The sequence below is a fragment of the Erpetoichthys calabaricus genome, chromosome 10 (assembly GCF_900747795.2).
Source record: "Erpetoichthys calabaricus chromosome 10, fErpCal1.3, whole genome shotgun sequence".
Lineage (NCBI taxonomy): Eukaryota > Metazoa > Chordata > Cladistia > Polypteriformes > Polypteridae > Erpetoichthys > Erpetoichthys calabaricus.
In genome coordinates this window covers 156,202,425-156,215,820 of record NC_041403.2, presented here as the reverse complement: position 1 = coordinate 156,215,820, position 13,396 = coordinate 156,202,425, and the positions used below count along the sequence as shown (strand labels likewise).

At 40.2% G+C, this 13,396-nt stretch overlaps 1 protein-coding gene across 3 annotated transcripts in view; it reads left to right on the top strand.

The window, feature by feature from the left end:
* The window catches only part of lrrc7 (leucine rich repeat containing 7), a 542,484-nt gene that overhangs the window by 493,951 nt on the left and 35,137 nt on the right, over positions 1–13,396 (top strand). For all 3 annotated transcript variants that reach the window (XM_051932508.1, XM_051932506.1, XM_051932505.1), the window contains 2 exons: positions 6,127–6,238; positions 9,708–9,888. In XM_051932508.1, the coding sequence (XP_051788468.1) occupies positions 6,127–6,238; positions 9,708–9,888 (293 nt within the window). The remainder of the gene's footprint in view (positions 1–6,126; positions 6,239–9,707; positions 9,889–13,396) is intronic.

Below are 13,396 nucleotides of genomic sequence, written 5' to 3'. Positions count from 1 at the left end.
TGCAATACAGGAAGGATGCTTGCAACATTATTTGCCCCTGTAGTTAAACTGCTTTAAGAATTCTATAAATTAAAGTCACCCTGATCTATTTGAGCAAAATTTTAACTTAATATAAGCAGACTATAATGTTACAAATTGAAGATTTTACACTCCAGGAAACTAGGGCCAGGTCACAAGGCAGTTGGAGCCTTACCATTGCAGGGTGAAGACATTCGAGAGCCAATTCATTACCACCAGACCATATAACCTTCATGTCTTTGGATGCTGGGAGGAAAACTGGAACACCTGGAGGAAACCCACATGGACATGGAAAGGCCACACAAGGAGGCCCTGGGAGGTGATCTCCTGTCTCCTTATAGCGAGGTAGCAGCATTACCACAGCACCGCCATGCCGTCCTCTTACTAATCCTTTCCTTTTTTCAATGTTTAATGGTTTTTGTGTTTTTTGTGCTCATAAAAATTACTTACGAACACTTTGAAATCACTTAATTTTTTTTTTTCACCGCCTGTTGACGCACCAGTACCAAAAAACTGCCACATATGGCATACCGTTCAACTCATCGGGGTTCCCCCTTATTTTTAGCCCTCTAGACCCAAAACAATTCCCATTTTTAGGCCATTTTTGGAATATATTTTGTGCAGGAGTTACACCCTTGTGATAAAGAGTAAACTCATAAGGTGCCTTCTGCAAAAATAACCGGAAGGACCTAAAGTTGTGCATGCCACATCAACCAACCCCAGGGGTACACATCCTAAAACCCCAGGGGTTCAGACTCTCTTGGGATACGAGGGGTCAAAGTTACTCCTTTTCACAAATCTTTTAAAAAGGATGAGGACTCATCTTGATACCTAGGTGTGCAAAACGTTGAGCTTTTTAGGATCCCCCCCTATTTTTAGCCTTCTGGACCTGAACAAGACCCATTTTAGGTCATTTGTGCACCATATTCTGTGCAAAAAATTACAACCTAATGATAAAGAGTTATCCAATAGATGTCTTCGGTGAAAATAATCAGAAGGACTTGAAATTGTGCCTGCAACATCTGTAGACTCCATGCATATTAATGACCCTTAATCGGATACAAGCATCAAAGTTACTCCTTTTCACAAAATTTTAAAAAATGGGGATTGGTAATATAGGCACGTGAAGTGTTGTTTGATACTATTTCAAGGTTGCTGATGATGAACATCATAAAATGTATGATATTTGATTCTTTACCGGTGGTCCTACCCCTCTAAGAGCCACACCCAGAAGGTTAAAAATGACAAATTTCAAACATATGCATGCAGGGTATTGTTGTAGACTATTCAAGGTGAAAGATTACAAATATAACATTATTTTTAATGTTAGATCCTTTACTAGGAATCTAGAACTTTCTGGCCCTCTATCAGGGAGTGAAAAATGACAAAGTTTGATTACATCTGGGAATATTTATTCTTTACAAATCATGAAGTAAATCATTACATTTCTTATGAACACCCCTAATTACGATGACATATGCTAATTCAAACATTTATATTATGTGTCATTTTGAAGATGTACAATTTATTAATTAATAAGACAAGGAATCCATCCATCCATCCATTTTCCAACCCGCTGAATCCGAACATAGGGTCACGGGGGTCTGCTGGAGCCAATCCCAGCCAACACAGGGCACAAGGAAGGAACCAATCCCGGGCAAGGTGCCAACCCACCGCAGGACACACACAAACACACCCAGCACACACTAGGGCCAATTTAGAATCACCAATCCACCTAACCTGCATGTCTTTGGACTGTGGGAGGAAACCGGAGCGCCCGGAGGAAACCCACGCAGACACAGGTAGAACATGCAAACTCCACACAGGGAGGACCCGGGAGGCGAACCCAGGTCCCCAGGTCTCCCAACTGCGAGGCAGCAGCGCTACCCACTGCGCCACCGTGCCGCCCAAGACAAGGAATGATAAGCATAATTCTAATGTCTAAACTCTTTATTAACGTGCCTTTGCATTTATTGGTATTAGTACAGCTGTCTTTATACAACCTTGAATATGAAAACATTACCAATAACATAAAAATTGTGTGACTTTAGCCAATATAAAAATTATACTTTTTGAAGTCGTTCACATTATTTATACTTGTAGAATTTAAAACACTGACAGCACAGATTCATAGTGTTACTTATTCGTCAACAGCATTAAATAGCGGAAGCTATAAGGTAGTGATCATATAGGCCCAGTGTTACCAAACCACCAATGGGCCGATGGTGGACTCACTGAACTTACAGTGCATCTGGAAAGTATTCACAGCGCATCACTTTTTCCACATTTTATTATGTTACAGCCTTATTCCAAAATGGATTAAATTCAGTTTATTTCTCAGAATTCTACACACAACACTCCATAATGACAACATAAAAAAAGTTAACTTGAAGTTTTTGAAAATTTTTTAAAAATAAAAAAAACTGAGAAATCCCACGTACATAAGTATTCACAGCCTTTGCTCAATACTTTGTCGATGCACCTTTGGCAGCAATTACAGCCTCAAGTCTTTTTGAATATGATGGCACAAGCTTGGCACACCTATCCTTGGCCAGTTTCGCCCATTCCTCTTTGCAGCACCTCTCGAGCTCCATCAGGTTGGATGGGAAGCGTCGGTGCACAGCCATTTTAAGATCTCTCCAGAGATGTTCAATCGGATTCAAGTCTGGGCTCTGGCTGGGCCACTCAAGGACATTCACAGAGTTGCCCTGAAGCCACTCCATTGATATCTTGGCTGTGTGCTTAGGGTCGTTGTCCTGCTGAAAGATGAACCGTCGCCCCAGTCGGAGGTCAAGAGCGCTCTGGAGCAGGTTTTCATCCAGGATGTCTCTGTACATTGCTGCAGTCATCTTTCCCTTTATCCTGACTAGTCTCCCAGTTCCTGCCGCTGAAAAACATCCCCACAGCATGATGCTGCCACCACCATGCTTCACTGTAGGGATGGTATTGGCCTGGTGATGAGCGGTGCCTGGTTTCCTCCAAATGTGATGCTTGGCATTCACACCAAAGAGTTCAATCTTTGTCTCATCAGAGTAGAGAGTTTTCTTTCTCATGGTCTGAGAGTCCTTCAGGTGCCTTTTGGCAAACTCCAGGTGGGCTGCCATGTGCCTTTTACTAAGGAGTGGCTTCCGTCTGGCCACTCTACCATACAGGCCTGATTGGTGGATTGTTGCAGAGATGGTTGTCCTTCTGGAAGGTTCTCCTCCCTCCACAGAGGACCTCTGGAGCTCTAACAGAGTGGCCATCAGGTTCTTGGTCACCTCCCCGACTAAGGCCCTTCTCCCCAGATCGCTCAGTTTAGATTGCCGGCCAGCTCTAGGAAGTGTCCTGGTGGTTTTGAACTTCTTCCACTTACGGATGATGGAGGCCACTGTGCTCATTGGGACCTTCAAAGCAGCAGAAATTTTTCTGTAACCTTCCCCAGATTTGTGCCTCGTGACAATCCTGTCTCGGAGGTCTACAGACAATTCCTTTGACTTCATGCTTGGTTTGTGCTCTGAAATGAACTGTCAACTGTGGGACCTTCTATAGACAGGTGTGTGCCTTTCCAAATCATGTCCAACCGACTGAATTTACCACAGGTGGACTCCAATGAAGCTGCAGAAACATCTCAAGGATGATCAGGGGAAACAGGATGCACCTGAGCTCAATTTTGAGCTTCATGGCAAAGGCTGTGAATACTTATGTACATGTGCTTTCTCAGTTTTTTTATTTTTAATAAATTTGCAAAAACCTCAAGTAAACTTTTTTCACATTGTCATTATGGGGTGTTGTGTGTAGAATTCTGAGGAAAAAAATGAATTTAATCCATTCTGGAATAAAGCTCTAACATAACAAAATGTGGAGAAAGTGATGCGCTGTGAATACTTTCCGGATGCACTGTATACTGCCAACGATTAACCCATTTTGGACCACTAGGGAAGCTTTGTAAGGGGCAACCCTTTAGCAATTTCCACATTGGGCCATCATGTTGTTTAACTGGGTTTCTCCGAAGCTCATACTTCCTATTGTCTGCCCACGTAGGGTCCTCTGTGTACATCTTTGTTTATTTTCTGGCCATGTAACTTTATCCAAGAACGTTAAATGACATTTTTTTTACTTTTAATTTGAAAATGTGCGCTCCTTATTTCCATCTACTTCTGGGCTCTTGTTTATATAACTAACCAAAAGTCTTCCCCTCCATTGTAAGAGAGCTTAAGTGTGACGTCACCCCCACGCAGCCCGAAGCTGTTGCCCACTTTGCTCGGAAGCCACGATTCTCAGTAACCACTGCGGTATAACCCCAGGTTGCACTTGCCTATAGTAATGAAGTCCCATTTCTATCTGAGTCCGGCAGGCCATACCTTTAAAGTTGCCACACATAACCATTCCAGCTGCATTTATCACAAACATGCTGAATCGTTATGCATAGCATCTTTACCATACCATAATGGCTTAATTCTTGCCAGGTTTTTCATTGCATCTCATTGTACTCTAAGGAGGTTAATACAGTCCATTAATTAAGAATTACTGTAAATCCTTATTATATGAAGCAAATATGTGGCATAGTTTTTGTTACATTCCATTTTATATCTAAATATGCTCCTTTTACAGTGTTTTGGTGCAAAGCTGAAGCTCTTGACATTTGCAAATGAAACACAACGAACAATACCACATATTTTAAAGTTACATTTCAGAAAGGATATATTGTATATGTGCATGTCTGCGATACTATGGAGTTTGTACGTTACATATTACTGCATGTAAGTACAGACAAATTATGAAGGATCACACACAAATTGTACTTGAAGTCTACTTTATTTGGTTAGCTAAGCTTCGACAAATTTAAAGAGAGGGGCAAATCATGTTGTTTGTGTGGAGTGCGTTCCTATCCCTGTGTCTACGTGGATATTTCTCCCAGTATTCCATTTTCATCCCACTGTGTTAGGTGAATTAGTGACTTCAACCGAGTGGATTCGATGATGATTGGATTCTTCTCTGTTTTATTATCACTGCTTAAACATACAGTGCAGTACATTCATTTTTAAATTGAATTCTTCTAAACCAGATTTAGATTCAATTTTTTCTGAATTTTATCGTCACATTAGTCTTTGTCTATCCCATCGAATCCTGATCAGGGCAGCGGAGGGTGTCTGGAGCCTTTCCCACCTAGTCTAAGGGCACAAGGCAGGAACAAATCCTAGATAGGGTGCCATTCTCAAGTCAGAGGAGAGAGGTTGGGAGCATGCACTGATAGCAGATTGCAGTAATAGTACGCTGCTGCACCCACCACACGACTAACCACCTGGATTGAGACCTGAGTGCTGCGGGCAACACCTCAGCACTATAGTGGAACAGTGAGAAGTTTTATACGGTAGCTGGAGTGCCAATCCTGCCACCAACCTCCAAATTTTCCCTGTAAGTTGGAGGACCTGCTTGCAGGACTGGATGCAGATTAACGTCATACAAGCAATTGCAGGTTAAGGTTCTTGCTCAAGGGATCAATGGAGCAGAGTCACCTTCTGGCGTTTAGGGGATTTGAACTGGCAACCTTCCAATTGCCAGCGGAGATCCCTAGCATCAGCACTCTGCCCATTCTCAAGTTTTTTGTTTTTATGCTGGATGAGTATACTATATACTATTGTTGAAAAAGAGTATGGCGTAGTTGTTAGTGCTGCCAGCTTACAACTTTGGAGATCTGGATTCAGTTCCATTCCCATGGACTTTCCGTGTACAGTTTGTATGCCCAAAGTCCATGTCGGTTTTCTCCAGATACTTTGGCTCCAAATGGTCTTGTATTAGTGTCCATGGGAGTGTGTGTGTGAGAGTTAATCCACTGCAGTGCACTGCCACCCCATCCTCAATCCACAGTTGGCTCCTGAATGATACTGCAGGGTTAGGCTCAGGCTGTCCCCTTTCGCAGATTAAGAAAATGGATGAATGGATTGTTGTGGTCATGGTCTTAGTGTTGTCGCCCCAATATCACTTTAGATATTTAAACCTTTCTTTTATGCTCAGTGTATGTTTTAGACTTGTTGTTTACTGACTGTAGTGTATTTTGTCTAACCGTTTGTTAAATTTTGTACGCTGTTTGAAAGCACAATGTAATTGTCCGCCATCTTTTTACAGGACTCACTTGGAGGATCACCGAATGACGTTCGAATTTCTGAAATGCGACCGACCTTAGTCGAACCAACTTTATACAAACCCAAGGTTGTGTTGCTAGGAAAAGATGTAAAAGGTAATGTTCAAAAATGTCGTCCTCCTTGCCATGGTAGCAAACACCAACATTTCTGTCTCATTGTTTCTGTTATTGACACAAAAATGAATCTAATGAACTCTCTTCATTCCAATGATATTTAGATTAAATGACTTGGTGACTCTAAGTTGCAGAGTCCACACATGGGTTTTGCTTTATAGGGATGATATTTTTGTTAATTGGAGTACACATTCATTATGATTTCTCATACAACTTAATGTGTTCCTACAAAAAAATGTGTATTGTGTCCCTCACATCTACATTATATTGTATTAGTAGTAACAGTTGTACTTTATGGAAGATTATTTGTGCCAAAATTAAATGCAGTCCAATGTGTTAACCACGTTGAAATGCATTACATATGCAAGTAGAAAATTTCATTTTGGTGCAGTTTTATCGTGTGTAATAGAAATAAAGGACAACGAAAATGTTTTGGGGTACCTTGCATCCAACCACATCTTTTACAAAGTTGAAATAGAAACAAAATGCATGTTAATACACAAAACAAGTCTTCTTAGACTCTTACTTTTGAAGATTGCAGTTCTTCTGGTCATATGGCTGCTAACCAACAAGAGGCGGGTCCAGAAGGATGGACACCAGAAGTAACATCATTGGAGGAGAGCTGTCAGTCTTCCGGTCTTTAGAGGGAGAAAAAGAGCGAGTGTTATCAGACAGCACCACCCCGTGGATTGGTGGAGAAACACCATCACCTGAGCTCTTAAACTGTCTCCCATGCACATATGTGACATGTGTAAAAAATAAAAACATATGAACAAAACAATCGATTTCTATTCAGTACAACATTCAATTTTTGTGTCAATTGAAAATGCAATATAAAAACATTTTGCATTTTCATTCAAGTCCATAGATTACATGTCGTAACTAAAACAAAAGCAAACGTATTGCATTTCGCTTAGCGGCTGCTCTGTTTGTATTGCATTTTGATTCAAGATCATGCTTTAATCGTACCAAAACTAACCATAATTACAGTTAGGTCCATAAATATTTGGACAGAGACAACTTTTTTCTAATTTTGGTTCTGTACATTACCACAATGAATTTTAAATGAAACAACGCAGATGCAGTTGAAGTGCAGACTTTCAGCTTTAATTCAGTGGGGTGAACAAAACGATTGCATAAAAATGTGAGGCAACTAAAGCATTTTTTGAACACAATCCCTTCATTTCAGGGGCTCAAAAGTAATTGGACAAATTAAATAACTGGAAATAAAATGTTCATTTCTAATACTTGGTTGAAAACCCTTTGCTGGCAATGACAGCCTGAAGTCTTGAACTCCTGGACATCACCAGATGTTGGGTTTCCTCCTTTTTAATGCTCTGCCAGGCCTTTACTGCAGCGGCTTTCAGTTGCTGTTTGTTTGTGGGCCTTTCTGTCTGAAGTTTAGTCTTCAACAAGTGAAATGCCTGCTCAGTTCGGTTAACATCAAGTGACTGACTTGGCCATTCAAGAATTTTCCACTTCTTTGCTTTAATAAACTCCTGGGTTGCTTTGGCTGTATGTTTTGGGTCATTGTCCAGCTGTATCATGAAACGCCGCCCAATCAGTTTGACTGCATTTATCTGGATTTGAGCAGACAGGATGTCTCTGAGCACATTCTATGATGAATGAAAACTTTGGACGCCGTTTTCCCTTGCCCGGACGCGGGTCACCGGGGCCCCACTCTGGAGCCAGGCCTGGAGGTGGGGCTCGATGGCGAGCGCCTGGTGGCCGGGCCTGCACCCATGGGGCTCGGCCGGGCACAGCCCGAAGAGGCAACGTGGGTCCCCCTTCCCATGGGCTCACCACCTATGGGAGGGGCCAAGGAGGTCGGGTGCAGTGTGAGTTGGGTGGTGGCCGAAGGCGGGGACCTTGGCGGTCCGATCCTCGGCTACAGAAGCTGGCTCTTGGGACGTGGAATATCACGATCCTTGTAACACAAAATCACGATCCACAATCTGAATTGCATTCTATCTTTTCAATGTGACATACACTTAAGAGAATATCCGGACTCAAACTCATCAAGACCTAAGTAACACTTTATTTTAAATATCAAACAAAGTTGAATTCAATTGTTCTCTCGTTCGCTAGCTAAGGGGAGTTAAGGAGCGCGCCCCGAAGCTGGCGAGTGAGTGAGGAAGGCCCGCTGCGTCTCTCTTGGATTAGCATAAATAAATCGGCACTGCAAGTGAACTATGATACACAGCGAAACGAGAGAAGTCACAAAATCAACCGGAATGTTCAAGCACATTATAGAAAAAAACTTGATCTAAATCTGTTAAGTAGTTCTCTTGTGAAAAGCGAACAGACATACAGACAGACATTGGATTTTATATATTATATTAGTAAACTTTCAAAATAATGTGCAGTTAAAGTCTCAACAGCATTTCTGGAGCTTAGTAGAGCCAGATAACTACAAGAATCTTCACTAAGCAGCTCTAAAAATGTCTGCTCCATACATCTGTGAGTCTGAAATGAATGTCATGAATGTCATGAAATCAAAGTTCATAACAAGACTGACAGATGAACATTTAAATGACTCCATAAGAGTGAACCTCAGTGGCTCCACTCCACCAGACACCTGCCTCTCTTGTTGACTCCATGCAGTGCCAGTCATCTGACTAACTAAAAAACACATCACACATACAACTGGACATGTGCATAAAGTGACACAGTGACAAGTAACAAAATGACAAAAAAGTCATATCTGTGTATTTGTAATTGCATTGTTTTGTTTGACAGCATTCATGTTATAATTCAATAGTGTGAGATACATTAGAAAATGCATACAGCTAAACAAAATGCACTTTGTGATGTTTTAATGCAAAATCTGAGTTGTGGACACCAACATTTTATAAATGTTCAGACAAAACAAGCTTATTCAGTTTGTATGGGTTGAAATACAGTAAGCTATGAGAATAAACATTAGAAAACATGAGTAGCTCTCTGCCATTTTCATTTTGTAAAACTAGCTCTCACCTGGTATAGTGTATATACACTATAGTATAGTGCATATTATTATGATTAAATTCACAAAAAGCAGCAGGCAAATATAAACACAAATCAAGATAGAGGAAACGTTATATGTGAGTAAGAAAATATTCCTAATGCAGAGTAATTTTTCCATTTATTATACATATGATTTATGTAACTGGCATGTGAATATACAACCCATGCCCCGATAGCGTTTTGATCATCCATCCATCCATCATTTTCCAACCCGCTGAATCCGAACACAGGGTTACGGGGGTCCGCTGGAGCCAATCCCAGCCAACACAGGGCACAAGGCAGGAACCAATCCCGGGCAGGGTGCCAACCCACCGCAGGCGTTTTGATCATTGTTGACTAAAACATGACTTACCCAGTGTGCACTCTTCTGATCTTTTTCCATAGAGTCGTATTTTCTGCGTCTCTTGCATGACTCACGTCGTTTTTTCTTGCTGCTGTTTTTCAGAATCAACTGACGACTCAGATGCAGATAAAGCACAGGGCCTGAATAACAGCGGTTCTTCTGCTACCTATTCTGACTACTCACCGTCACAAGGGTCATCAGGATCCTCCAACCCTTCTGCAAATACTGGCGCCTTGCCGACGGCCGCAAAGGATGGGGTAGCACCAGCTCTTTGGACCAATAGGTTTGCTGCAGTTCATTTGCACTTTTTTGCTTCCGTTATGCTATATTATGTAAGAGACACATCTGCCTTTACAGAGGGTTCTAACATGCATAAATGAACTTTGGATTATTATTATTATTATTATTATATAATAGCACTGCTTGTAATGGTTCCGCATATAGCATGGTGAAGTGATATTAAATCTGCTCCCTTGTGCTCTTTTGAGACATACTGATAAGATCCCCTTGTTTTACATTGAACAGAAAGGCTGCACACAGATTTTACTTCTATGCACCTACTATCCATTCCTCTTGTGACAACATGTTTCACGGGTTATTCGCACTAACTCTTTTTTTATACTTATGATTTTGGAAATTCTTGGGTTAACAATACCAAGAATTTGCATTTGCTATACAACAAGCTATAAATTTCCAGATCAATATTATCCACTCATCAAAGTCTCATTCTGGCCATTTTCTAAGAGTTGTACAAAAATGTCATAAACACTAACATCACAGTTGTTTTTGTTTTTGTCTAAAACAAAATATAATAGAGAGTAAGAGTAATCAATTTAATGATTTAATTACGAGGGAAAAACGTTCAAAAAGTTTCCGCACTTCTCTATTTTCGTTGGAAACAGTGAAGGCGGGATGAGTAGTCATTGGTTGTGTCTGAGAGTGTCATGTGACTGGAAAAATTGCATCACAAAGGAAGGTGACGATGTAGAAAAGTGATGTAATGTGTTTTTGAAATTCTTAATAAATAGAGTTTAAAAAAAGTGCGGAAACTTTTTGAACGTCCTCTTATATTCTGCTGAGTGCACTTGAATCACAAAAATGGACTTGAAACAAAAACTATAATGTGAAAGTGCAACAGTATATAGGCAGAGCCAATACAAGGTAGTAAGGAATAGAAGATGTACACCATTTTTGTGTTTTACCACTGCTGCCTGGACAACATCTTCTCTTGCTGGTGGAAATCACCATCTGAGAAGTAAAGAGCAAATACTAGCATGTGCTAAGTAAGTTCAACAGTTTCCTTCCTTTATGTGGAGAAGTGAAGATCGTCCTTTTATTAGAATCAGTCCACTACCAATTTTCTAGGCAATTCTCATATACTGTAAGTAACGCAAGAAAATAATAATAAATAAATGAGTCTGGAAAAGCCTAGTACAGGGGTGGCGAACTCCAGGCCTCGATTGGCGCAGTGGCTGCAGGTTTTCATTCTTAACCATCTTCTTAATTAGTGACCAGTTTTTGCTACTGATTACTTCTTTTAATTAACTTGACTCAGGCCCCATAGTTGTTTCTTTTTCTTTAATTAGCAGCCAAACAATAATGAGACACAAAGCGAGCCACCACGTGACCAGCTCCCCTGTGCTCATTACACAATATCTGAAATTAAAGAGAGGTGATGGTCTTGGTAAGGTTGATCTCTCAGGTCACCAAAACATTTTGACGGTGCTCTTAGAAAGAACAGAAAAATCAACAGTTTTCGAAATGTGTGCTGTGGCAGAACGAGAGCAGCAACAAGCCATGGAATTAAATAACGGGTTTAATTAACAGCAAGAATTGGCTTCTCATTAAGAAAGTGATTGGAGTGGAATTGGTTGGAGTTTGAAGCCCCAGTTTAGCTGGTCATCTGTTGGCTTGTTTCACATCTCATTTCTGCTTGGCTGTCATTTAATCAAGAAAGGAATCAATTCAGAGGGCTGAACTCTTCTAACAGGGCTATTAAAGTGATGGGGAAAAAGTGAATTAGCAGTGAAAACTGGTCATTGACTAGGAAAAAAGGTTAGAATGAAAACCTGCAGCCACTGCGGCCCTCCAGGCCTGAAGTTCGCCACCCCTGCCCTAGTAATTATACTACATCTCTGCAGGGTGAGGGTGATATCAGGGTGGCTCACTTTTTGAAACAAAAAACCTTCTCATTCAGTAGACACCCCAAATATTTAAGCACTAAAGTCACTTCTGAAACTTTAGGTTTATTCATTTCTTAGTAGATCCGTCTCTGGCTATGGAACATCGGGTTAGCCTTATTTTTTTGGTTGCTGTTTTCCATTGAAAAACAAACTTTTATAAACTACAAAAAAAGTTATTTCAACGAGCTTCACATTTTGCAATTGCGAAATCACATGTCAAATGAAGTTTACGGGAAATTTCGCAAAACTATGCAAAATGCTGTTTCAGTCATCACTACTGTAAGGAAACAACCGGGTTTAGAAAGTTTATGGAAAAGAATTTTGTCAAGTGGAACAAGAGCACAGTGTTTAGTGTTTCAGTCTAAAGCAGGGGTGTCCATCTCTTATCCTGGTGGGCCACAGTGGATGCAGGCCTTCCTTCTAACAGTTTTCTTAATTAGTACCCCATTTGTGCTGTTGATTAACTTCTTTTGCCTTATTTGTAATCGACTTGCTATTTAAGATGCAGACCCCTTAATTGTTTCTTTTTTCCTTAATTAGCAGTCAAACAATATTGAGACACAAAAAGATCCAACACATGACCAGCTAACCTGTGTCATCATCTGCATCTGAAAATAAAGAAAGCTGATGGTCTCAGTAATGTTGATCAGTTCAGGTTCATGAAAATTTTTCATGATTCTCTTAGAAAAAATCAGGAGTGGTCTCCCCTCGACTTTCTCGTATACTCAGATATGGGGATGGATATTTGAGGAGTAAACCGCAAGACAATGATTATATTTTTATATTATGTACATTAAAGAACCATCAACATCAAATCAAATTAATAATATATTGAACAATTATTATAAAAGGAAACTTGAGTAAATCAGACTCTGCAGCTGCATGAATAACAGGTAAAATACCACTTTCAGTTAACGGAAATAGCTCAAAAGTTGATAGAAATCTATGTTTTGTACCTAATACTTGTATGCAAAATTTGGTTGACCTAAGTGAACACGTACTCAAGTTATTGTGGTTACATACACACACAGGCAGACACACAGACATAATTCCAAAAATGGCATTTTCGGTCTAAAACGTCAAGATTCATCAAAATCTCGAGATGGAATATTTGGAGATTTCCAATAATTTTCCTATACTTCTTATACAAGAAAGTCAGGGAGGTCCTAAACGTCAAGATTCATCAAAATCTCAAAATGGAATTTTTGGAGGTTTACAATACTTTTCCTATACTTCTTATATGAGAAAGTCAGGGAGGTCTAAAACGTCGAGATTCATCAATTCTCGATATTGATTTTTTGAACGATTACAATACTTTCCCTATACTTCGCAAACGAGAAAGTAAAAATAAAACAGTTTTGGAAATATCTACTGCAGCAGAATGAGAGCAACAATATGCCGTGGAATTAACCAACAGGTTTAATTAACAACAAGAATCGTCTTCTAATTAAGAAACTGGTTGGAGTGAAATAGGCTGTAGTTAGCTGGTCATCTGTTGGCTCACTTCACATCTGATTTTTGTTTGGCTGCCATTTAAGGAAAAAGAAAGAGAACTCAGAGGATGGAGTCAGGAAAAACACGGCAATTAAAATGAAGGGAATAGAAGTC